Here is a 26,907-nt window from a genome sequence, read left to right as displayed (position 1 = left end):
CCTGATGTGTGAGTTTTCACCTTCCTGCACTGAGCCAAATGGTTATGGTCTTGTCTTATCTTTTCAGAAATTAATAGCAGATGGGACAAGCCATCGCTGAAAGCGACAGGCATTTATTAATACCACAGTCTAGTTTCTAATGCCTGGTAGGTATTATAATGCCAATGAATTTCTTTCAGAGAAAAACATCCTTCAGCCTGTCAAGGTATTGAAACCTATTATTGAAGTGAGACAGCATCAACTTACTGAAAGTGAGACAGAATCAACTTACTGAAAGTTGTTTCTAAAGAAAATCATGTGCAACAGTAAAAAAAAAAAAAAAAAAAAAAAGAAAAAAGAGCTTTATTTAATGATGCAGCCTATTTATGTTGCCTTATATGTGTCCAGCTCATGATGAGAAATAAATCACATCTAAATATCTAGTGAATTAAAAGCAAGCAATAGCTGCTAATGACTGGTCAGATCTGAATGTGCTTTTCTACTGACGCCAGAGCACTTAAAAGTTTATATTTTTGTACATGTCATAAGTAATTAAAGCTATGAGATTTTTACAGTCAAAGACATCTGATTTCCCCCTGCCCTTTTTAGTATATAATTATTTTCCATTTTTAGCCAGTGGAATTAAGACCCATTAAATACTAGGACAACTGCTCAGCATTTCTGTCCCTGCCACTCAGTGCAGAGGAAGATGATAAAAAGAGAGCAGGTTTGTAGTAAAAGCAAGGATAGTCTGAATTAACTTTCATTTATAGATACTAACTTCTTGAACTTTACCTATAGCCCAACACCAGAGATAAGTTCTCCTAGAGGATAAATCTGAATTACTGGGGAGGCACGTTTCCATGAAAAAAAACCAAATAGAGCCTAGGTAGATTAGCCTCCCTCTGCTGCAGTGAATCCCCTTGGAACATTCCTCCTCACAGGGTTCCACCTTTTTTCCTGAGTATTTTAGAATCTCCTACCCAAAAACTGCTGCTGGTGGCATCAGCTTAAATGAAAGCCTTTGAGATCAGCAGAACCAACACAATAAGCAAGCAACCCCCAGGGCACAGCTCACAGGGAGTAAGGAGGGGTCAACCAAGGGCAACTGATAAAAGCCCAGGCAGATGTGGAGGACCAGATCAGCCAATATCATATATGTTGGTAGAATGTGTTCCCTGGGAGCACCTTTCCTACCAGAGGGTCAGGAGATCCTCCAAATTCACTTCCAGAGACTCCAGCTGCAGTGCCTAAGGAACCTTTTCCAAGATCCTTTTGAAAATCAGCCAAGACTTTCTGTATCAGCATGTCCCATGGAGCATGGAATTTCATGTGGAATAACTGCACTTGAGGAGGGAGCATTTGGATAGAGCAAGGTGTGGTTTGCAGGTGCCCAAAGTGGGGAGGGTGTAATAGCACGAGCAGAAACATCCTCTCTGATAGTGAAGATGAGTTTATGAGAGCAAACATTTTGAAGTTCAGCTCTGTGGGTTTTTCCCAAGTAGTCAGGCTGTTATTATTGTTATTTATATTCATATAGCATCTAGTAGCCTGAGGTACTGCATTAAGTACTGCTCAGACTCAGTGTTGGCACCATTAATCCTCATGTGAAGCAGATTTGCCTTTGGGCCTGGTTCAATAGACACAAAGGTGTCTATCTGACTTAATCAACATGAAAAGTTTTCTTTTAATTGCTGGGAGACTGCTCCTTGAGTGGGGCTACCTGCATGATTGTTTGTGATTAGGAATTCTGTTTATTTTGCTGAGCTGAACCAAAAATAGCGGGTTTTTTTCCTCACTCCCTCTGAGGTACTTTGACAAACATGAGAGAGAAACTTACATCTTCAGTGGGAACTGTCTTGCTGTATAACAGAGAAAATGAAAATGTCAATGGTATTTTTATTCTCGGCCCAACTTTTTGGATTTTGAGCTGTTTGTCCATAATCCCTTTTTTCTGCAGCCCCTGGCTGCAGCTACAGGAGCACAGGAAAAATGAGAAACACTTCTCTCTGCTGCAGTAGGTGACACTGTCAACTCCAACCTAAACAATTCTATGATTCTGTAGAATCCTCCAGTTCATGAAGCAAAAGAATGAGAGGTAAAACAACAGAAGCTGCGCACTTTGGAAAATATGAAGAAAATAACCTTGGAAAATATCTTCTCCCTGCCTCTCTGCTTGGACTCCTTTTTGTCTTTCTGACATCTAGACAGCATGATTGATGGATGAACATCTGACCTTGGTAAGAGTAGAAAGGAAAGCACAGAAAGATTGTGTGGTTTTGTGGTTAAGTTATCATTTAGGTAATTTAATTTTTCTGAGCCTCCATCCTCATGAATAAAATAGACACAGAGGTCAGGGCAAGGGTAGTCCCTGTTGTCTGCAGGTTGTTCATGTGTGTTAATAATATAGCCTTTATGTAATGACTTTTAAACGTGTTATGGTGTGTTTTCAGAATGTGCAGTGCCATCTCAGTGCTAAAGGCTGGAGTCAGTACAGCAAGGCTATTACCACCCTAGCCTGGCAAAGGAGCCAGGGTCTGTGTTCTGTGCCTGAGGCCAGTGCAGGGCATGATTTGCACTAAAACAGCTGAAGTCTCTTGCACTCTTTAACGTCCACTCCCACAGCTGTGGGAGTGCTGGATGTCCTGTCCCTGGAAACATTTGAGATCAGGTTGAGCAGGGCTCTGAGCAACCTCATCTAGGGGAAGATGGCCCTGCTCACTGCAGGGCTTGGACTATAAAAGTCCCTTCCAACCCAAACTATTTTATAATAAGGCTGTATAAGGTTAAACCTGGACCAGGGGGCCCTGACCTGTTCTGTGAGACCAAGACCTGAATATGCTATACACTTCATCTTGGAGCTTCCTTTTCCTTTTAGTTTGGGTCTTTATTATTCAACTTTTTTTTTTTTTCAGCTGTTGTGTTTTTAATTAGCTGTTAAGTCCTGGGACTAGTTAGCCTCTGGCTATTTGGGGAATTGGGGAGGAGAGCAGGAAAGATGGAATATCTTGCTTCAGGGTTTTTCTTGGTTGTATCTGTCTCCATTTTGTCTTCAATTCTTTTAGGCTGACTGGAGGTAATGGTTCTTAGCATGCTTTATAAATCATTCTGCAGAGGATCTTGAGTGAGCCTTTTATTAAATAAGTACGGCTTTTATCCCTGCAAAAGCGGTGACAAATTCACTGTAATTTCTTCTGGATTACTGTATTTGGGATAGAAGAAGTAATAGAAGAGTCAAAAATATTGGTCTTACAGCAAGTTCCAATCGCCCTACCTTCTCTTTTACATGCTATAGAAGCATCAGAGTTATTTATGTTGAAAAACAGCACTTTGATTTAATAGCACACAGGTAGGGGTGCTTGGAAGGAATTTAGAAGCTCACTTTGAAGAGTTGTGCAAGTCTGAAAACCTGAACATTAATATTCTTGAGCTTTGGAAAAAGGTGAGTCTTTGCAGACTCACCTGATGTGCAGACACATCAAATGCTGCAGCTCACCTCCATTTCTCGACCCTGCTAGAGCAAGTCTCAGAGGTGAGACTGCTTGCCCAGGAGAGGAAACAGGATGCAGTTACAGGGATTTCAAAGAGAAGTCTTTCTCTAGGCTGCTGGAAACTGGCACGCTGGCTCCTTGTCTCCTGTCAGCCTGGGATAACTGCCTCTCTTGCACAGGCTCTGAGTCTAGGCAGGGCTATCACAGGTCTGACTACGGTGGAGAGACTTGGCACCACCAAAGCTGTGTTCCTCATAAAATGGTGAAGCCACTGCAGAGAAAGCACAATGCTGACCTACAGAAATTTAAAATTGACTTGAAATGAATGCTTACCATGTGGATTTTGAATGACTGTTCTGTGGGGATCATGTTGAATCTATTTAATCCCCAAAACAGCAGAGGAAAAAGTGCTGCACATCTCAAGAAACACTTTGCTAGTCCTGCTCACACCCAGATTAGTGATGAGAAATAACCAGATTCATAGGTCATAGGAAGTGGTTTCTTTCCAACCACAGAGGAAGAGCAGAATGGACTGTGAAGTCATTTTGGTTTTAACAAATGTGTAGCTGGCCTCAGCAGCCCTGTGTGTGCTGAGCATCACTGGGTTTCACCAGAAAGTCTGTGAAGAAATGATGCCACAGATGCTCTGTCATGGTCAGCACATGTGTCTGTGGTGTGACTTCTCTTCTGTAGGCAGTAACAAACATTTGGTTTCCGGTTTTTGTACCTCTCTGTGCTGCTTGTGTGGAGAGGTATAAAAGTCCTGTTAAGTATAGACCTGTGCCTTTTTTCTTGTGAGATAAAACGAGAGAGCAGGTGATCAAGCAGGCAGTTGTAACAATGCCTATCCCTTTGACTCCTCAATTTTCAACCTTGAAGGAATGGAGTCATTTTTCCAGGAGCACCATACAGTGCTGTAAAAACCAGGCTGTTCTGTGTGCTCCTCTGGAATCAACATCCTCTCTCTAATAAATTAAAAGGTTTCAATGAAGGCAGGAATCCACTGATATTTTTTCCCCTTGAACATCTATCTGCCATGGAGCATCTCAAGAAATGAAATGCCCAAAGATGCCAGAAACACTTCTGTGGTGCAGGGCGCTAAATAACATTTCACCAATAATGTTATTCCCTCTTTTTGGTTTTTTGTTTTCTTGAAGGATGCGTGCTTGTTGTGTCTGTCATCGAACAGCTTGCACAGTGGCACAACAGTACAGTGAAGGCAGCTGTGGAGAGGCTGTGTGACTACATACCTGGTAAGTACCAAATAATGTGCCATATGTCGTGCTGGTGCTGATGTATTTCCCTGTTAATTAAAAACTCACATGGGAAGTCTGGAAAAACTTTATCCATCTCTTGTGCAGTACCTCAAATATGTGTGGCTGGGAGATAGCAAGTTGCTATTTACAGGGAAGTCAGTGACATGGCTTCACTTTGATTCAGAGCTGGGGTTTTGTCCCAAAAGTTAGAGTGAATGGGCCTATATTAAGCCCCACACACATGTGAGCACCAACACATGCAGACCAGTTCCCTTCCTTTTTCCCTCCTTAGTCTCTTTGTTAGCAGCTTAAGAATAGATTCAATGTATGCCCCACCACTCCTCCTGCTTGTTGATACGGGTCTTTGTAGCAACAGTGAAGATGAAAATGTTTTCAGCAGGTATGGGAACCGCTATTGTAAAAGTCTAAAAATGAGATGAGGCTGACAGGTGTAAGATGTGAGCATCTGATGTGCACAGAAAAGCTACTGAAATGTAATTTGTGATACAAATTTCAAAAGCGATATCTATTCCATGTGAATATATGTAAGACTCCCCTTTTTCTGCCCCTTATTTTATCTACCCAAAGGAGGTTGGAGCTCCACAGGCACACCCCTAAACAGCGAACAGTTTGAATGCCAGAATAGCTCTGTGCCTCACACACCAATCCTATAACTATTTAAGAAGCTAGATCTCACATTCATGATATCTTTTTAATATTATTAATGTAAAAAGATGGCTTAGAATTCTTCATTAAAATGTCATTTTTATATGATTCCATGAATTGTGTCTCTGAGAAACCATCTTGCTCTGTAGACCCCAGTTTCACAGAGGATATGTGTAGAATATTAATTCCCTCCTTTCCAAGGAAGGATTTCCCAAGGCAGAATGGGGCAGGGAGCTAATTGCTAGGATTCATTCATCAATAGAATGACACTTATCTGATTCCTATTCCATAAGTCATATCCTCAGTGTTGTAAATTACAGGCACATAACCATGAAGTTGCAATTAGAAGCACTGATCCTGCTATTAAAACACAATTTTCTTCTTTAAATTATGACATGCTAGCTCTGTGCTCATGATTCACTCAGTGGACCTTGTTCTTCTGACATGTCAAGATATTTCTTTTCAGCTGCCATTCTTTACACACATAAAATCCTATTATGCCTTTAGTTGAATCTGTATAATCCAGTTACCTTCTGAGATGCATGGATATATCCAGTAGAAAAAAAAAATGACCCTGAACTTGAAAGGAGCGAAAAATCCTGTGGATTGTGTGGGAGCTACACTGTAACCCGATTTATCCTCTCCTGGGAGGTGAACGCTGCAGCCCAGCAGGAATCAACAGTTTCCTCTTGCTGCTTGAAACAGCAGAAAAGCTTTGGATGCTGGTGAGGAGCAAACCTACTAAAGCAGGTCATGCATTTCACACGGAGAGACAATTTCATTATTATGCACATGCCTACAATCCATAGCAAGAATAACAGCAACAAATTAATGGCAGCAAGGCTTTTCCTAAGGCATAAAAACCTTAGAAAGTGGCTTTTTTGAGGGCCTCCTATAATTCTGATTACAATCGAGTCAGGTTTGGATCAAGCCTTCTGTAAAGTTGTGTGATGTTCAAGTACAAAAAAGGCTTAGAGAAAAAGAGAGAAAATTTCAGTACCTGTCAGTCCCACTCAATCTCATGGGCTGTGTAGAAAACAGAAGCACAGCCTCATTTGTATGGAAATACTTGCAATGTGTGTGATTCAAGAGACATGGCAAATAGACCTATGACAATAAGAACAGTAATGTCGTGAGAGAAGAAGGCTCTTGAGCAAATTGAAAGGCCAGGTCTGGGGGAAGGGGCAGTATTTACCGTGTAAGAGGTGTTGTTAGCAAGAATGTATGTTTACCTGGATACTGACTGTCTGCTTGATGACACAGAGGTGTCTGATACCTGAAATGTGCTTTGAGACCCTCTGCCTCCAGCTTTGCCTCTGAGTCATGCTCTGCTTCTGTGTTGACCACGGCTGTGTAAACACCTTAGAGCTCAAGTGCAAATGGCAATGTGATAATAGCATCTTTTTTGCAAATATTTGTCCTCTGAGACTCAGCCAGTGTTTGTGTTTCCAGGACTATGAAGCTATATAGGAAAACCTTCTGGACTGTTCTTAGGGGATCTAAGGCATCTTAGGGCATCTCTTTTACCCGAAGCAAGTATACTCTACATTTTCTCTGAATTTTCCAGCATTTAGTTTTGTTTAAGCTCTTCTCTTGCCCCTGAACACCCACAGTTATTCATAATTTTTCTCTTTCTCTCCCCCTCTTTTCTGACTTACACTGCTTCTTCCTAACAGAGATTTCTCTTTGAAATATCCTCTCCTTGTGTGTGTTAGCAGAGCTGGAGATTTGTGAACACATGAATGCAGCCTGGCTCCAATGGCAAGTCCTGTAGACGCTGCTGGGGCTTTGGTCTTAGTGTTTTGTTGAAAGCCAAAGCCTGAATGGAATCTGAATCTTCCTAGAGGACTTCACGTGCTCAATGATAATTTAACATTATTACTATTCCTTTTTCTCCCATCATTTTTTACACTGTGGGGTAATTACAGGTTAAGTTTCCTATGTGCATTAAGGAAATCAGTGTGACCAGCAATGCACCTATATCAGCTCCCCAGAGCTGATAGGCAGCCAAAGTCTGCTCTCTTTTCAGACACCAGGAGAGGTTACAGCAGCCAGCTGGCTCCTCCAGAGCCAAAAATGTTGTGGAAACCAGCTGGTTTGGCAAACTCATAAAGAGACCATCTCCTGTGATGCACTGGAGAGGTGTTGGGGAAGCCAGCCACGTTTGCCTGCAGGCTACCTTAGGGAGCCAGGTACCCCACTGGCAAGCCTCATCAGAGAGTGTTCTAATCAGCAGTGATGCCAAAAACAGGGTTATGGATGTCTGCAACATCTTTCAATTTAGGTGAACAAGAATAAAATCTAATTCTAGTCAGGAGACCAATTTTTACTTGCAGATTGCTTCTAAAGAGCCAATAGTGAGGAGTTATGTGGTAAAGGAGGCAAAGAAATGAAGCTAATAATTTGATTGAAATAAAACACCTGTCATGGAATAAGAAAAATCAGCTACTGTAGTTACAGAAGCTGCCTGCAACACCATGAGTAGGAGGGTGTTGGGAAAATTAATCTCTTCATTCCCTGATATGCCTTCCTGGTGCCAGTCCTTCTTTCTCAGATGCAGGTTGCCAGCTGGGGTGGCTGCAGTCCTGCCAGGAGAGCAGCTGTGGGAGCAGGAGCACACCCATGCGCACCCGTGGAGTCCCTGCCACGAGGATTTGTACCCTCCACACAGCAGGATTACCCACCCTATATGCAGCAGCCCCCCAGCCCTGGGCATGTCCAGCCTGGTACTGGTCAAAATGGAATATTCAGCCCAAAGTCGGAGGGCAGTGACTTGTTTGGGTGTTTCTGTGTCTTTTCTCTGGGAAAGATGAGAATACTCTGTACTTTCTTCTCCAGGTACAGATAGTTATCTGTCTGGGTAATGGAGGTGCAAGAGAAAACTCTGAGGAGTTTGAGGAGCTGCAAGTTTGTTGCCACGGCACTTGTGTGAACCTGTCTCTTACGAGATTTCACAGCACCACCCCAGCTGGAGCAAGGCCTGGCACCTCCTTTGCAGGATATGTGCATGGTTAACCAGCTCTAGTCTGTTCAGGCCAAGAAACAGGCTTAAAACAGTTTTCCTTCATGGGCTGTCAGATCAGTGCCCTGCTTGTATTCAAACTTCCCCTCTCCCTCAGTGTCTTTGCTCAGGTGCATGGATCACCTGTTATTTTACAACAGTTCCTTAAAGAAATCTCTGATGAGCTGTCTTATCAATGACATGCTTCACACATATTAAGGAAACCATCTGAGCCAGCATCCCAAAAAGGCACACGGCTGTGGACTGTGAAAGGAAGCCAAATGAGAAGTGGCAGGTATTTCTTTGAATACAATTACTCCTGCACAACTCCTGCTCTACACAAAACATATTCTCTTAACTCCACAAGCCCCCAGAAGCTCCAAGGCAGTTCTAGGAGTAGCATCAAGCCAAATATCACTTTCCGCACTTTGATTTATGGGTTTGTTTTCCTTCTTCTTTCAAACCTACTGAAATGTTTATTTAAAGTGCTTAGAAGATGCTGTGGCATGCACACTTTCTTTTGACTTTTCCATTATGTCATACTCAGAAAAATTAACAAAAGCTAGTTATCCTTTTTAGTCTTTATCATGTGACTTATCTAAAGCCAGAAGGTTTTTAGGCAAGACTAGAAATACAGATTTTCCCATTCTCTGGTGCTAGACTGAGGTCAGAGATTCACATGCCTTCCCCTAAGGTAAATCAGCATTCACCTTAATGAACCAATTGCTTCTGTATTTTGACTGCTACGAAACCAGTTTTACCATGTTCAGCTACTTTAAAAAAAAACCTTTAAATTATGTTTTCTAGAAAAACTGCAAGGTTTCTGTTATGTGCTTGCTGAACTTTACGGACCACACATAGCTGAACTGTAAGTATTGCTGTGTCCTCTCAGATTTTTGCTTAGTTTGTTCTTGACGCGTACAGATGTGCTGTCAGGTTGAAGCAGAGGGATTTCACTCCTAAAATCACATTATTTTTAAAGCAGAGATGCTTCACAGTGATTCTGGTTAGGCATTTGGCACAGCTATTCCTGAGTGAATAAACACAGGCTGCCACTGGTAACCATTTTGATATTCCATTTAAATCTCAGATCAGGCCCACCTGACATAATTATCTTTTGAAATTCAGCTCATTTGGCTGAGGGAGGAATTTGAATAACCCATGTGTGTGAGACAGGTTCTATAAAATCACACAGTTGTTGCCTGGCTCTTGCTTTCCATTCTACCTTTAATCAGGCTTTCTGATTGTCAGCCCCTACATGCTCTCAGCCCCGACCTTGATATGCACTCTTGGGGAAGCCTACTATTTAATCTAAGTGATTAAAAAAATAAAATGTAGGTAATTTTATTCCTCTTTGAAAGTTCTTAGTTTAATTAACAGAGATTTTACTAGACCTTCTTCTTCCCTAGGGCTTTTATTTTTGTTTTTACAACTAGCCAAGGGACTGCAAAGTGCTTACAGGACTAAGAAACACTGTAATCAAACATTTTAATTTAATTCCTAATTAGCCCAGAGGTGTGTCCCAAAAAGGAAGAAACAATCCTAGGACTAGTGCTTGGTGATTACAAGTTAAGGATCTTTGAAGGATTTCTGGTTATGTTGTTGAGTTAATGATTGAACCTTCATATGTGCCAAATTGCATATGCATTAACTTTAACCTTTAAATCTTTGTCAGGCTTATGATTGATTAAAAAACTAGAATAGTTATAATGAATTTGATTCAGGTGCTGCATGTAGAGCACAGTCCTTTTTCATCATCCTGGGTTCCAGTTTTAAATGCTGAGTAGGATGTCGTGGCAGAAAATCGTTAGAACCCAGCACTGTACTGAGCAGCGGTTATGGGCCACGGTGAAGTGAGCTGAGATTATTGTGTGGTGTGTTGGGAAGATTTAGCTTCCTATGGAAATGGCTTCCACTTTCAAGAGCCCAGAAAAACATAGTCTTTGTTTATGCACCATTTCATTTAGCATAGACAAGGAAATGAATGCTGATGTGGTTTGCCATTCCTTGAGGCTGTGTAAACAGGATCCAGGACAACCGCTTTGTCATCTCTACTCTCCTCCAAAGGTGAGTTGGTTTCCAACTTTTCTTAAAACTACTGATTGTGGGATGTCTTTTAAGCTGGAAATGAGCAGTTTGAAGGCTTCGACTGCACATGCATTGTCTAGGAAATGAACATTTAGAGCATGGACATTCCTAAAAAACATCTATTTGAACAAAAAGTGTGTAACACATATTAGCTGTGTGGACCACCATCCACTGGGTTGAGGGTGAGTGAAAGTCACAGGGCCAAATTCTCCTGTATCGGTCTGGATCAGAGAGGAAGAGTAGGGACTTTATTGTTAAGCAGTACGATAACCCAAAGCATATACTCAGCTGAGGTTCATCTGTGCCACCACATTAGCACAGCACAACAAGTGATCCCCACATTGCCTGATCTGCTGTGACAGCCTGCGTGGGCACAAGTTACCTGCTGCAAACACAGGGCTGTTTGACTTGGATTAGTCTGCAGTGCAAGAGGTTTAAGCTAATGTGCATTATCTTTTGCCACAGGCTGAAATCATATTTAATTACCACCACTTCTCTGATGTACAGTTACTTGCTACAACATTTGCACATCCTTGATTGCATGTCCCAGACCTTTGCTATACTTGCATATGTACATATCTGCATAGGTGTCTAAACATGTGCTGTTTGTTTTGGGATTCTTTTGGTTGTGAGTAATTTTTTCTGTCCCAGCCATCATGCACCTCCAGTCACACTCAAACCTGTGAGTGATGGGGGTTTTTGCTGATGCTGAAAAGCAAGCCATTCATTTCAGCACCTATTTTTGGAAATATTTTTCCCTGCATCTGGATGAATTTCTAACTGCATGAGGTTTTCGCACAGGGTCTAGTCCAGCAGTCACTGAAATCAAGCAATCTTTTTATGGGCTTCAATGATCTGCAGTTCACCTCCAAGATGGATTTAGTTCTGCCAATATTAAGGTCTGGGGAAACACTTGCCTTCCAAGAATGACAGTAATATTTGGTTTATAGCAGGTGTGAGTCTATGCTCCACGATATGACAACATAGAGATCTATGGGTGTGCAACCACACAGGAGTGAAAGAAGACAAGTGCAAACAGCAGAGATGGCCCACAATAACTCAACCCAACCAGAATATTGCCCAAACTTCATCAAACAGGTGCCATCAGAAATCCCCCATCCTGAGCTGAGGGTCAGAAGTGCAAGGTACCTCTTGAAGTGAAAGAGGATGCAGGCAATTAATTGCTCTGAAAGAGAGGAATGGGCTCGCCACGGCTGCACAGTGAGTTAGGCTAAGGAGCCTGGAGAGATGGCTGTATAAATCAAAGTGGCTCCTGTGAAGAAATTAAAACACCTGCATTGAAATGCTAGGCTGATCAGACAGAGGGGAAAGGATGCCACTCATGGGGTTGATGTCACATCTTTGTGAGCTCTTACCCATCTCCCAGGACAGGTGTAGGATCAAGGTGTTGTCTCCTTCCACCTCCAGCAACCACTTCAGTGAGTGCACTGTCCACGAGGAAAACAGCTGAATGTGGTGGAGCTTTGGTTTATTTTTTTTTTAAACAAAATTTGGACTCTTTTTTGCATGGGCTGGAGACTGTCCCTCTGAGTAAGCAGCTCAAGCAAACCCTCTTCCGTTCCAAGTAATAGTTAAACCCCTTTCTGTCAAGGTATTTGTTTCTCAACAGGAATAAGGGAACTCTACCAAAAACCAATTTTTTTACACTGACTGTGTCCTTCTTTTTGCCTCTCTTTATGCCCTGAGAGAGCATGAGGAGATGGGAGGAGAAGAGCAGTGCTTGGAATTCATGCTCAAGTAGTTGATAAATTGCCCACAGGAACTCTGTGACTAGTCAGACTGAGTAAAGATGAATTATGGGTGAAAAAAATTAATACACAATCAGAGACACAGGTGCATAAAATGCAGTTTACCTCACATTTGCTTCTTTAGTTTGTAATTTGATTGATCACTTCAGTTTTATGAGTCTGCAAATGTTGGCGCAGTCCCCTGCCGAGTGTTTGAACAAGACTTTAATACTAATGACTGTTCTGTTCAACTCTATTGATTTTCAGGTACTTCACTTATTCATTTAGACTTTGGGATGCCCATTTTCCCAGAATTAGTATCATATTTGTACTGGCAAAGGGAGTGAAAGAAATAGCGTTACCCATCCTTGGATGGCAGCATAATGCTCAGGCTTTAATTTCCTCTAAATAAAAAATTGGAAAGTGGAAAATATCAGCATGCTTTTTCCATCATTAGTTTATTTTCTTCTGTTTCTGCACTGTTGCTTTAGTGAAGTTTTGTGTTTTGAGGAAGGAAGAGCCCCTGCTTCAGAGGCCTTTCAAACTGTCTACATAATGGAGGCACTGCAATCCGTGTGATACGGAGTGCATCATTTTACATACTTCCCTGGTTTCTGACAAATTAGCCCAAATTATTTTTGGTTTTGCCAAGCTGCCTGGAGCTATTAGCACTCTGTGATTATTCTGGAAGACTTTGCTCTAATTATGAATAAAAAATATTACTCCGTTCGCATGGAGCTCAGTGTTCTCAGCACGGAGCTGGAGGAGAAAGGCATCCAGCCTGGGCAAGGGCAGCCCCCTGCTGCTGGGGCTTGGGCAAGGTGGGCTGCTCTCCTGGGAAGTAGTTTCAGGAGCAGACTTCTGATGCTGTTGGGGAAGATTGAAAGGGGCCCTCGCAGCTCCTGGATCACCGGCATGACCATGCAACCAGGTGTCCCTTGTAATGGGTCCTGTGAGCCCCTTCTTGCCACCAGTGGCTTGTAGAGAGCAAAGGTTCTCCTCTGCCCTTTAGTAAGAGGGTTTGTCTCTTCTAGTAAAGAGACAAACTAATGGGGCACAGAAGTGAGGGGTTACTAAAGGTGGCTGAAAAATGGACAGTGTCTGAAGCTGCTGTAAAATGTTTTGTAGTTTTTTGTAATGCACTTTGTAGTTTAGGCCACATCAACAATAGGTATTCTAATATGGGCTGCAGCATCACTCCAAAAGACTGACAGTAGTATAAGCATCCAAGATAGCTGGTTTAGGATGACTGCATAATGTTTTAGCCAAAAATGTTTATCACCTCATATGCTGGAGGACTTCTGCAGTAGTTTGTGTAATACAGGGATGTTCCTTTAGTGAATGAAAAAGCCTGAAACAGGGTGAAGAATTTTACGTAGTGCCTACCAAGATTCCTTTCTGGCCCTGGGAACAAACAGGTTTGCAGGAGATTATTCTCAGCTTGTCTCTAGATTGTTTTAAGCCAGCTGGCCTGTTTGGTTAAATGACAATTCTTTAATTGATTTGTTGGGGCCAGAATAATGGCTCGACTTCAGCACTGTTGTTGTGCTCTAGCAATCACTAAAACAGTCTGTGTTGGAAGTTTGTACTCCATCTTTCTGCCTTTCAGGGTGCTTCTTCTGTTTCCCATCACTTTTATGCTCCACATTATCAGAGACCTTTCGGCTGCATATTTTGTCTGAAACTCCATCAATAGGATTTTGGTAGAAGTAATTTTTCATCAGCAAAAATATACATATTTATGCTCTTATAATTTTATCTTGCCAGAATAAGCATCACTGCCACAAGCACTCAGGCTGGTTTGTGTATCCTCTATCAGGTCTTTCACTGACTTTCTGCAAAGCCACATCCCTCATGGGTATTACTGTGGTCAGTATGCTGTTTGGCAAAGTAGGAGCCAACTAATTCTGGGTGGAAAAAAGAAACCCTTTGGGGTTTAGTAAAATGAAAATATTTCTGCTGCTATCTCTCATTCATCTTTCTCAATAAAAATGTGAGCTTCCTCCTTGGAGGTGAGACAGAACCAAACTCCAAGGTGAGAGTGCTTCTGCATTCCTGATTAAGAGCAGGCTGCCAGTCGAAAGTAAACTTCATGACTGGGACCTGTTTCCTTCTTTTGAGACCACAAGCAGTAAAACAAACAGCATCTGGGAGGTAGGCTAGGTCTTGTGGAGCCAGATGCCTTCCTTTTAGCCTTTGTTCTTGGAAACAGGTAAAATCTACTGGAATGTGAGTTTCTGCTGCAGCCAGAACTGAGCCCTGAAGAAACTACCTATAGATAGGTAATAGCAGAAGGCACGGTTTGAGTGCTAGTTCCTCCTCTTTCACTTGTTTCTCTTCATTTCCTCTGCTCCTCCTCACTGGCAGAAAATAAAATAAACCCTACCCCAAATGAAAACCCAAATAACCCCAAAAAGCCAAATCATACAATCCCAACATTCCACCAAATAAATCCAAAGGAAGTAGAGTGGCATGGGTTTTGCAAGGTGGTGCATGCAGCTGTGCCATGCCAATGTAGAAGCTCAGGACCCTAGAAAACAAGCAGGCACAGAGATATTTGGGGTGGGAAGGTGGCAGACAAAAGTGTGAGGACAAGGAAGCATTGCTCATGAACAAATCTAGCTGTGCTATTTGACAAGCTTTGCAGAATTTTGCTATCTTGCTACTCTTAGTTAAAGGATGATGAAAATGAGTTAGAAGGGAAACTTGGAGTGTTTTGTAAATATCTGGTCTCCTGGGAAAAAGCTGGCTAACAAGGATGATAAATGAGAGAGAAGTAGAGCTGGTTCATGCATTTGTTTACAATGAGAAATACAGCTGTTTGCCAAAAACGAAATCATTACTGGGAACACGTGGTCTCTGTAGAGAACACTGGAAGAAGGCACTGAATGAAATCCCAGTGACACCCCACCCTCGACCCCATCCATGGCTGGATATGTTATTCACACAGGGTGGCAGGGCTGCTCGAATTGGGGTGGATGGTGCTGGCTGCTCCCCAGGACTCATCCATCAGCTGCTGAAGCCTAAGGAACCCCCTCCTTGGTGGTGCTCTCATGCAATGGGAAAGAGAGGAGGCTCCTTGCTAGCCAAGGTGCAGCAGGGGAGGTTGTGTGGGTGGTATGGCCTTCAGTGGCAGGCTTGGTGTCAGCCAGGGATTACAGGTGAGCTGTAAAACCAGGAGTGTTTTCTTCCCAGTGGGTGTTTCAGCTGCCAGTCTTCCACAGTCCAACCTGGAGTCTTGGCTGAGGTAACTTGTGAAGTGAGAGAAGATATCAACTTCAGTGCTTCAGAGAGAGCATTTTCTGCGCATAAGGTCATTCCAGCCTTCTCCTCCCTTGTTTTCTGCTTTCTGAGTGCAATATTCCTGTAGCTTTCTGAAGCATGCATTTCTCATGTGCTATGTGCTGCTGCTGTGAGCAAGAAAGGTCTTTCCTACCCTGCCCAGCAGAAAAGGATTGATAAGTCCTACATCTCTGGGAATTTTTCTACTATTATACTCAATTTCAAGCCATTTTTCACATCTGCCTCTCAAGTAATTTTATTGCAGAAATGACAGCAGCTGGTATTGTACAACATAACAATGGCAAACGTAAGATCTATGATTGGTTTTGGGGACAGCAGTTGCCCAGGGGGGGAAAAGCTAGAAAACAATGGCTTGGCTCATTGCTAGCTTCTCTCATCTATTTGTGACATACCCTGATTTTTAGAAGACTATAGACACCGTAAATTAAACATATATTAACTACATATATTAATGTGACACATATATTAAAACCCAGCAGCTTAGAAGTCTGTGTTCCTTGCTGCTTATGCTTATTCATCCGTATCCCTTTGTGTTGTTCACCATAAATTTTTGACCCTTGAATATCACGGTTAATTAATTTACTTTGATCACTGCCTAAATCAATTATAATGACATGCTAAATTTTATCCCCAGCACAAAAATGCTGGCAATGATTACTTTAAATACAAATTAAGTCTGCTTTAATATTCTAATCTGGCATGCTGCTGTTCAATAAGGTGCCATCACATGAGGGACATTTTCTTTTTTTTCCAAATGCTGTAATAATAGCATTTGCTGAAGCATCCCTATTTTCCCCCTTGCTGAGTTCCTCTAGCTCTGTCCAGATGAATATAAACTTGTGCTGACTTTACCTCAGAGCCCTCAGACCCAGCTAATGTTAGGCTGGCAGTAATGTCCTTAGGCTGGGCTGTAAAAGGGACTGATAGCAGGTCATTTTCAGACAGAACAGTTTGTCCCCACTAACAGTTTTTGAGCAGAAACCAGGTGTTAATGTGTTTGTGATATTCTGGAATTTTTTTCCATTTGAAATATTTTCAAAAATAATTTATTTTTATCTCCTTTTTTATTTTAAGTTTGGGGGTTTTTTGCCAATTCTCAAAGCCTGCAGAACATAAGTAGTTATTCCTGCTGAAAGAGAGCAAACAGGCAGTGCTTTCAGCCTTTATCATGATGAACACTGAGAAGGAGGACAGAGGCCATCACTTAGTTATGTCACATACCATATCTCACAGATATGGCTGTTTTCAAAGGTGGCCTAATAAATGCAGCACAACATATGGGAATTGTCATCATTGAGATACAAGAATACTGTCCTGAATTGAAAATGGAGCAGCAGGGGGGAGCACACTGGTGTTACCTTGACCCTCCCAGACTCTTCTGACTGTCTCTTCTCTTATTTTTTTTCCTAAACTGGAGTTGTGAGAACTTCCTTTCTTATGGAAAGATATGTCTGAATTTAGAAAGTGCTGTTCGTCAGAGTTGTTAAACAGTTGTTAAATATTTTGGATGGCATGAGCATCCCCTCACCTCCATGACTGGGAAGAGTCCTTGTGGCAAGAGAAGCAGTGTGATCTTTCTGTGCTGTGATACAAGACAAATTTCTTAAGGCCAGGTCAGCGTTTAATGGCACAGTGCAGAAACAGCAGCTACTTATTGCCAATGCCTCAACAATTCTGCAGACAGCGCCCAGGGCTGTGGACCACATGGGGTGCAAAGATGTATTTGTTGGGGTTTTTGAAATGGCAGAGCCTTGAGGAAAGCTTGGAGAGCAGGACCAAGGACAAAGGCAGCGTTTTGGTAGTTCCTGGCCATCGCAAGTAGCCATCAGGGTGCATTTGACCTTGCTCACCACACATGGCACATGTGTCCTCCTGCTGCCAGCAGAGCTGTCCTGGCTGTCACTCACACTCATGGATGGTGCCCCTTGCACAAAATTTCCTCTGCTCCTTCAAAGAGCTTATGTGCAAAGGGATTTCAGGATTTATTTGTGTATCACTAGTAGCTAACTTATTTGTAACCCGTGGCCTTATGATGGCCAATCTGATGCCTCTCCAGGACCTTTTCTTGGAATGGTTCTCCTGCTCTTTCTTTCTATGTAGGTATAAGTACCCACAATGTGGGGGTATCCCAAAATACCTCTTCAGCACAAGTTGGCATGGACCCACCAGAAAAACTATCTTGCCACTGTCAGCAAGAACTTGCTCTCCAGGGCAGGTATTTCCAGAATAAAAAGCTAACCTTCCTGGATCCTAAGCAGGGGATTTTCCTTCCAAACTCTGTTCCCTGCTTTGTACCTTCCTGCACGCCATGTTCCCCTGCTGGGATGAACCTCAGCTGTGTATAACCCTTATCCATGCAAGAGAAAATGTTTCCTCCCACAGCAAGTCAGACTGATGTTACATGAGTAACGCTCTTTTAGCCTTTTAATGGATGAGTTTTCCTTCAGGAGGAGTTGCTAGAGAAGTATGTCCTCTGCAGCTCACGTAGTGCAGTCAGGATATGAATTTCAGCTCTTCAGCTGATCTGGACTTTTCCTTGGGAAATAAATGATGCCCTGGAGCAAAATAAATGAACTCTTGCTACTGGAGTTTCATAGAAGGTGACTGGATAATTGATTGTTAGTCCAATAAAAAGTAACTGATGAGGAGTTTGTGGACTCATACATCATATCTGTGCTGTGACTGATATTAAAATAGAAAAAAATGGTAGGAAATGGGGGGGAAAAGTTGGTAGGATACTGTGAGGCTGATCTGGTTGTTTTTCATTTTGTTCTTGCTCTCCTAGGTGGGACTGAGTGTTGCAATAAGAAAAGCAAAAAGAATTATGAAGACTTCCAAGGACTTGGTAAGAAATTGATGGCATTAAGGTGTTTTACTCTGTACTGGCATTTTATCAGGAGTCCTTGTTTGTTTTGTCTGACTGTGAATCCTCCTGATTAGCATTGAATTGGATGCTGACTCACTCCTACTTGATACAGGATCTGCTCTATCGGGTGACACTAGAAGAAAGAAAGGGAGAAATAAAGGAAAAATATGAAAGGATGGGGAGAGCATAAAAAAAGAAAGATGCAGCTACCTTGTAGCTGTATGTAAGTGGGTGCTTCATGAACTGACCCCTTGCCTCAGAGCAGAGCAACTGTGCTTTGGGGCTGTCTGAAACTCAAGCAATGGACTGAATGCAAATTCTGCATATTTTTGCTGTATTTATGAGTTGCTGCCTTTGCCTCTAAAATTTGAAAAATGGGATTTGAAATCTTTGAGTTCTCAGATTTGTAGAGGATCACTAAAGGGTAGCAGAGAAGAGTAGCAGCTGTTATTCTGCTAGGTTCACTTAGGTGAGTCAGTTCAGCCCTTGAGTTTGCTTCCAGTTAAGTCACTTAATGAAGAGGAAATGCTTTAAGTGTTTGTGAAGAAATTATTTATATTGCTTATTCCTGAATCCTTACTGTGATGCTAGTCACAAAAGTGAAAATTGAGGTGCCTAATTAGCCCTTGGGCCGTTGCCAAATTACCAAGCCAGGGAAATAAACAAAGCACTGGAGAGACCAGCCTCAGCTCCCACAGAACAGCAACCAGCAGGATCTCTTACTCATTTCCCTTCCTTTTCAGTGCTGTGCTACTGATGGCCTGAAATTTCTGCTCAAATTACATGAAATTTTTATTCTTCTCTCCCTGGAGCAAGTCCCCATGTTAGCACCTGTAACAAGAGGCTCTGAGTCAAGCAGGTCCTCTCTGTGAGCTGGAGATCGATTGGGTGCAGGCACGGGGCTGGAGAGGGACCGGCACAGCAGTGCTGCCCTGTGGGACACAATTCCTCTGCTTCCTTGCATGTGTTGTACCCTTGTTGTACGCATATTGGGCTGAGTCTCTCACATGGCCAGCCACATCCCACTTTCTTGGAATGGGCAGGCCACATCCTTTCAGGCTGTCCTGGGTAGGGTGGCATGGTTGGCACCAATCTTTGGGTGCAATAGGCATTCCTATTTTGCCTTTACTCTCACATATCCTCAAAACTGCTCAATGCCCCAATACCTCTCTCAATCTCCATTAGCCCTCGGCCCCTTCCTGCTCCTAGCTGCGCATTTGCAGCAGAAAGGACAAACAGACTGGAAGCAGAAAGGTCACAGATGTGTTTCAATGTATTTCCAGACCTCCTGCACAATGCAAGGTCAGCTCAAATTAAAACACATATCATATGCTTGTTCGGGCCTCTCCTGAAGTTATTCCTAGAGTTTTTCCTGTAATGACCATGGCTGAAATTTATTTTCAACCTGGAAAATATAAAATAACATTTCTAGAGGCATTACTTCAGCTTTTAATTTCCCATTCACCCAGACTGAAGTTATTTTCAGATCCAGAAAAACAATGCAATAAGAAACACAAAAGAGAATCTCCAGGAGGGAGCACAGTGTGAATCATGCTTGCATAAGCCATGTATCCCAGAGCAGCAGCATGTGATGAAAGGATAAGGAAATCACCTGCACAGTCTCAAGGCTCCCAAATCATGATCCTACCTGCACAGGCAGATAGACCTTAGTGAGAGCTGAGGAGCTCTCACTGCCTGGGGAGAAGATTACCTGTCTGAGTGGGGGGGTGAGGAACCAGAAACATCCCAGCTGTGGTAGGACATCCCTGCATAAATATCAGTGAAGAAAGGAAAACATTCAGGTGGACTCTTTTATGCTCTGGCTCATGCTAGACCAAAAAGTCAAATTAGATCTGTCAATTCTTCCCATATCTGCTCTTTTTGTTGTTTTTGCTGCATTGTATGTTTGGGGAAAGCCTTCTCAAGAAATTCTTTCAAGTTAACTGTCCCCATCTTGGCATGGCAGCTGTGTGTGACTGTGCACGAAAAAAGAGATGTGATGATGGCTGCTGTAATGAGAACAGGAAATCCATCTGGATCCCAGGATTTCACATTTACTTGGAATTTCTTAGGATCGTTATGAGTTTGGAAAAAAGAAAAGGTAATCAGCAGATGTAGAAATGCTGTAAAAGCAGCTAAACTCCAAAAAATTTAAATAAATTTTCCATTCATTAAAAGGAGTGAGCCATCTGTAAGGCACTGGCTTAAACCAAACACCAACAAGCATTAGGGGCTCATTTTTATTCTTTTTAGTAAAACCAATTAAAATAATTACAGAAATGTCATTAGGGAATGTTAACAGGCAATGAATAGGATATTAGTGTTATCAATCACTGTGAACACCTCTAGCATTAACTCTTCTTGTGGGTGGAGAAGATACTAAGGGGCATCTTTGAGCAATAGCAACGAAAGAATGGTGATTAGAGTTGTGGCATTTAATGAGAGCAGGCACCATTTGTACAGTCCTGTCATGACTACAAGGTCCCTGCACGTCACAGCCTGGCAGTGGGACAAGTGGGAAGCCATGGAGGGAGCCCAAAGTGAGCTGACAGGCAGAGAAGGACATAAGCTGATCTCCTGCCCACTCACCCGTGTTACACAGGGGCCAGTAGCCCATCTTCTGTCAACAACTCAGGCTGCAGTTGTAGCCTGTCTCTGCTGGGAAGGACCCAATAGTGCCTGTTCACACAAAGATTCTCTCCTTTTTTATACCTGTATTCCTTGCCTTCTGAGAGTAGCCCAAGACAGCCTCAAAGTTCAGATGAGCCACTCTCCTGCACAATGCCAAGCAGAACTAAAGCATTACCTCCAGATCTCACTGTCCCACCTGCTGTGGGAATAGAAAGGCTGTGGAGCCACAGGCTGCTGGGCTTTGGAATGCTGCTGCAGCTGGTCCTCAGCCACAGCATTGCCAGGTTATCATCATGCATCCACTCCCACCAAAGCTGAGCAGTCTTTGGGACTGCAGGATAACCTCCCTTTGAAGTCAACAGAGAGCCAGTCAGCAAGAACTTTCAAAAGACTAGGTGAGAAAAAGACAGGAAAGATTTTATTCTGTTTACAGCAAAGGGTAAACTTTTAGCACAGCCTGTGAACAGAATAAAAGGAGGTTTTACTTATGTACTTATTTTTTGCAAGCCCTGTAGTTTGTCTTTCTGGTGCGGTTTTGACTCCAGGTGCCTTAACTTCAAAGGCTTTGCATACCGTGGCTTAGGCTGAAGTGAAAAGCTGACAGCTCAGATGAAGACCCTGCAAATCTTAGCCTGATGGAAGGCTTAAAGAGTTTCTGGTGCTTCTGTTGGCAGGATTAGTCCTGCATGAAGGAGGGGGGAAGTGATTTCTTTCCTCTTTCCAGGAAGTGTACATAAGTTTGCAAATCTCTTTGAGACAAGTTGGCATCCTGCCTGTGCGCCTCTCATCTCATGCTCTCTGCCCACCTGACCATACACTCAGAGCAGGAAGGAGGCCTGTGTCCCAGCCATGCTGTAGCACACAGCCCTAAGGCAGCCAATACCCTCAATACAGAGGGCAACTGGAGGTGCAGCTGTGGGACCAGGTTGGCCTTTCAGCCTAAGGAAAGGCCCTACTTCCTTGGCTGCTTTTGGCTTTTTCTCCCCATTTCTTCTGTGGTTGTGTTCTGGTTTCTCCTTTCACTTCACCAGTACCTCAACTCCCTCCAAGCTGGTGTGACTAAAGCTTTGTCATTTGAGTGTGTTGGACAGAACTGAAGAAAGTTAATTGGTGGCCTTTTTCAGGATTCTTGTCTCTTTGACCTTCCTTTTTCTTTTCTCCTTGATTTCACTTTTGCCTTCTTCAGAAAGTGCACCATTGCAGCTCCTACTCCACTGCAGGTCTCTCCTCCTCCTTCTCCTTTTCAGTGGTACCTGAGAAAGGTACCATTCTTTTTCATCTTCACCTTGCTGCATGATCACTTCAGCCACCAGCATAAATGTTGGCTGCAACCTTTTACTACGGGCTCTGTCCCCTCTCCACAAGCCCAGTTCTCCTCTCCACCCTGAGATCCTGGCTGTGGCATATTTCTGTGCCTGACCTCCTGCTCTGGGCAGCATGACACCCTTACTTCCATAGCCTCTTGTTACCTGTCCAAGCAAGCACCTTCCCTGGAGCTGCAAGGCAATGCCCTATGCTCCTTAGCCTCACTGCCTTGCTGTGCTGCCTCAAAGTTCTCCTTTGTCACTCAGAGCTGTATACACTGGGGTTATAGACCCACGTGGTGTGTAATAACCTTCCACTGGCCTCCAAGCCTGCTGCATCCAAGCTTTACCTTCTGTTTCATGATGGGCATGGGTTGTAATATCATTAGGTTGAAGACTATCTTACTTTTTTTTCTGTGTATATAAAATATGTAACAGAAGGCAGTTGGTCCAAGGACAGAGCTTTCAAATGCTGTATCTGTATAAACAATTACCCTTCTTTGCATAAAGTTATGAGTATGCCCATCTGCTCATCTGCTTCATATTTACATGGTAAATGTAACCTCAGTGAATGCAGAGAACTGGGCTGTGCACCAATTAGCCCTCTGCATTTAGAGAACACTTGAGCACCCTCAGTGTTTCAAGACCAGCTGAACTTACAGTGAAGCCACATGAGCAGTGTTTTTGTGGGATTAATTGCCCATGCAACACAATTCATTAGAAAAGTCTCTTTCAGCTTCTGAAGCTTCCTGGCTACCTGGAACATCAACTGGATTGGCCCAAGGATATGGGCTACTAATGTTGAAGGAGTTTTTCTAGCAGCAGCTGTCTTTTACAACTTACAGGTTTGGCCAAGATAAATCTAGATTTCCAGGTAAAAAAAATCTCATTTTAAAAAATCAAGGGTATTCTATGCACAGTCTGGATCCTCTCATTTCTCCTCTTCTTGGAGCTGTCCCTGGCCTTTGGCATGTAGAAACCAGACTCATGGCCCCAAGTGTGTGGCTTTCACTAGTTTTGCCCTGTGTCAGGTGTCACCACATTTACCAAACATGAGAACAGTAATTTTTACAAAGAATGAAAAAGAAATTGGTTACATAAGAGAAGACAGAGAGAAGACCAGAACTTTTTCTTTCCTTTTTGAGTTTTACAGGTCTTTAAAAACAAGAATAGTTGGTTTGTAAAATGCTCAGCCTTAATCCTTGACTGCTGTGTCAGATCTAAATCCTTTGGCATGTAGCATCCTTATTGACATCATTGGAATTTTTAGACGTTTCTAGGCAGAAAATACATGGTTTGGAAAATACATGGTCTGCAATTTACTGACGCTGAATATCCCGAGCTACACCACCTCTGTGAACTAATGCATCCATCTACTTTTATTTTTCTTCCTCTCCAGAAAAGCTTCATGGGGTTCTCAAGTGTGTGTGCATTTCCTCTTCTGGCTAACCTCTGCGAGAAGATTAAATTGTATGTATACATTTTCAGTCCTTAACCAGAAACAGAATATGGTAAATTTGTTTGTTTCGAAAGTCATCCTTAGCTATCAAAGCTTCCCATATTTACTTGTGTTGGTTTCCTTTACAAAACCACTGTCTAGGTAGTACAGAAGGAGCCTGCACAGAGTTCGGGTAAGTAATATTCTTCACAGGGATCCTTGTGGTTGTTTTAATGCTTAAACCATTTGCTCAATTTTAGCACGTCCCAGAGCTCAAATATGTGACACTCTCACAGATGTGACATCTCCAACAGGAATCCACCCTTCTCCTGAGATTTTCTGAGCCCAAGAAACTTCTTCACTTAATTTGTTCACCCAGTTGTGGTGCCCATGGCTCAGTGCAGGAAGGCCACCAGCACGTGCATGACTTTGTGAGGAACCCAAATTTTTGCTTCAGTTGTGAAGCATAGAACAATCCCAAGGTGTTTAAGAAAGTCAGGTGGATGGCATCCAGGAAAAACAACTCATGACAGTGCTGACTTTGAGCCAGTTTCTAAGAAAGGCCAGGGACATGAGCTGGGCAATTACTCGTAAAGTGTATTTGTCGATGTACTCCAATGACTTGGAGGAATACTCAAGCAGGTCTAAGAATAAATCAGGATTATCATTTATATTTGACTGATTCAACTGCCAAGACTAACTTGCTCACCTATTTTTGCTCATTTAACTGAAACTGCAAATATCAGGAGTTTATTTGGAATGGGTTGATTGACATGAAAAATCTTGCAAGTGTCTTTTGAAGTGTTAGTCAGGATACATAAGCTGAGTTTGAGCCCTGTGAGTTCAGACACACAGGGAATGAAATTTTATATCACATGTTGGATTGCATATATTGAGCTCAGATTTTCTGATCTCTCCCTCATGCACTCTCTCTCCTTCACCACTTTTGGGTTTTCACTTTCCTCTTTCTGTAGCTAAAAAAAAAGAAAAAAATAACAAAACCAAACCAACCAACCAACCCCCCCACTAAATTTTACTACAGATTTCTTGTCCTAGTTTGTTTTAGAGACTGCAGGTTCGACATTGAAGCCATACAGGAGTCCATCAGCCTCCAGAGCACAGTCAGTGGATATTGAAACACAGGATTTGCTCTTTTGGGCAGGATCACTTTGCTGAAGTACAAGCATAGAGGCACAACTGAATATAGAGCAGTGAATATCATGCCAGTTATTATCTGTTCTGTACACTTCACTGTGTTTTTTACCTTTTTAATAGATTCCCTTCCATATGTTAACACTATGGGGGTTGTTTTTGTTTTTTACAGTGTTCTAAGAAATAAACTGCCTTTTGAAGATTTTGATGGAGATAAATTTAGCACCTTCCCAGTAAGCAAAGCTTTTCCTTTGGTACAGTAATCCCTTGATAATGAGGATGTCTCTGGGATTCCTCCTACTTTCTGCAAAGCCTTATCCATTCATGTGAAAATAGGAATAGGAATAAAATGAATGGAAGGTTTTTTTGTCATAAAATGTTGAGTTTTTTCCTGGATGAAAAAGCAATCATTCATGTGTGCCACCTGGGGAAATGCACACAGAAAGCTGTGCTCCCTGCAGAAGCAAATCGCTCTGCTGCTGAGTGGTTGTTTACTGAATTAATAAGAGGTGAAGTAAAGTCATATTAAACAAAAAATAAATTGCCAACTTGTCTTATTTCTGCACCAAAGCATGCTAGGTGTCACTTATTAAAGCTTAGCAAAGGGACTCTGGAATACAACCTGTTTACTGGGTTTTATTCCTACACCTTGAGTTAGATTCTCATTTTAGATATTTTAAATTTAGAGTGCAAGAGTAATAATGGCTGTCCTATCTGTGTGTTTCTCCTGGCCTTTAGACGCTGAGGGGCTATCACTGGCGAGGCAGAGACTGCAACGACAAAAACACAACCGTGTACCCTGGCAGGCGGTAAAGATTTTAATTATCTTAAAGGCTTCTTATTAACTGTGGCTCTGAGAAGAATGGGCTCCAGATTTTGTTGTGACCATACTCTTCGACAAGCACATCACTGCTTGTTGCTTGACTTCGCTGTGAGGGAGACAAGAGGGGATGATCAAGACCAGGATGGGACTCATTTGCAGGGGTGGTGCAAATTTCTTTCCTTTCTCTAAAGCACCTGCAGCTAAAATTGGTCAGACAGACCAGAGATGGGGAGGGAAACCATGACACTGACTAAAAGAATAAGTTTTATTCAGCAACTTCCAGTATTAACTTTAAATTAATATTGCATTTTGCATTTGCATTTTGCTAGGAAAAATTGCCTCTCCTAGATCCGAAGGAGGAAAAACCCCACCCTTCCATGCAGAAAGGAATTTCTAATTCTTTTTTAATTTTGGTGAAAAATGGCACTGGAGATCTGATTTCCTGATTTTTTTGGTGACATTTCTTATCCTTTTGTTTCTCCGTTTTAGTCCTGATAATTGGGATGCAAAAAGTGACTCTAACTGCAATGGCATATGGGTAAGTAAATGAAGTTGCACCTTCCTGATTGCTGCTTCTCTTTTGTCCTCTTTAGTCTTTGACTTAGTTTAGAAGTGTTCCTTTTTTATTTATTCTGGTTTTATTAGCTGATATTAAGTTTGTTTGTTGATGCTTATGATTATTTAAATTATAGCTTATATGATTAATTAAAATGTACATATACTTATTAAAATAATGTCACTGCATCATTATTATGATGCAGTGCCTCCTGCAGGCAAACATTCAAGAATAACTAAATTCTCAGCCTCTGTTTTGCACTGCCATTCTTCAGGTGCTAGATAGGTACTGTTATCTACCCTTTCTCTTCTCCAACAGGGTGTGGATCCAAAAGATGGAATTCCCTATGAGGAGAAGTTCTGCAAAGGTAAATCATTAGAGCCAATACAATAAACCATGTGTCTTATGTATGAATTTTATAAATATTTCAATATTTGCACATTCACAAGGCTAGGGAAAGACAACAGGCTTTATAACATCATGAGAAAAGCAAATTATTGAGTTTTTTTAGTCGTGAGGACAGGTAAAGATGAAACTTGTAAAACACAGGCTGCTGGTAATTTCCCCTTAAAAGTCAGCTCAGTAAAGAAATTGAATACATAGAC

General features: G+C 42.2%; 1 protein-coding gene across 2 annotated transcripts in view; it reads left to right on the top strand.

Annotated features, from left to right (window-relative positions):
• The window catches only part of AOAH (acyloxyacyl hydrolase), a 73,652-nt gene that overhangs the window by 9,490 nt on the left and 37,255 nt on the right, over window positions 1-26,907 (top strand). For both annotated transcript variants that reach the window (XM_066556576.1, XM_066556570.1), the window contains exons 3-11: window positions 4,628-4,723; window positions 9,201-9,261; window positions 10,361-10,460; window positions 18,318-18,377; window positions 23,733-23,803; window positions 25,096-25,156; window positions 25,662-25,732; window positions 26,236-26,284; window positions 26,621-26,669. In XM_066556576.1, the coding sequence (XP_066412673.1) occupies window positions 4,628-4,723; window positions 9,201-9,261; window positions 10,361-10,460; window positions 18,318-18,377; window positions 23,733-23,803; window positions 25,096-25,156; window positions 25,662-25,732; window positions 26,236-26,284; window positions 26,621-26,669 (618 nt within the window). The remainder of the gene's footprint in view (window positions 1-4,627; window positions 4,724-9,200; window positions 9,262-10,360; window positions 10,461-18,317; window positions 18,378-23,732; window positions 23,804-25,095; window positions 25,157-25,661; window positions 25,733-26,235; window positions 26,285-26,620; window positions 26,670-26,907) is intronic.

This window comes from Molothrus aeneus, chromosome 1, assembly GCF_037042795.1.
Source record: "Molothrus aeneus isolate 106 chromosome 1, BPBGC_Maene_1.0, whole genome shotgun sequence".
NCBI classification, from domain to species: Eukaryota; Metazoa; Chordata; class Aves; order Passeriformes; family Icteridae; genus Molothrus; species Molothrus aeneus.
The sequence above is the reverse complement of the archived record's forward strand: the minus strand, read 5'-3'. Positions and strand labels throughout refer to the sequence as shown.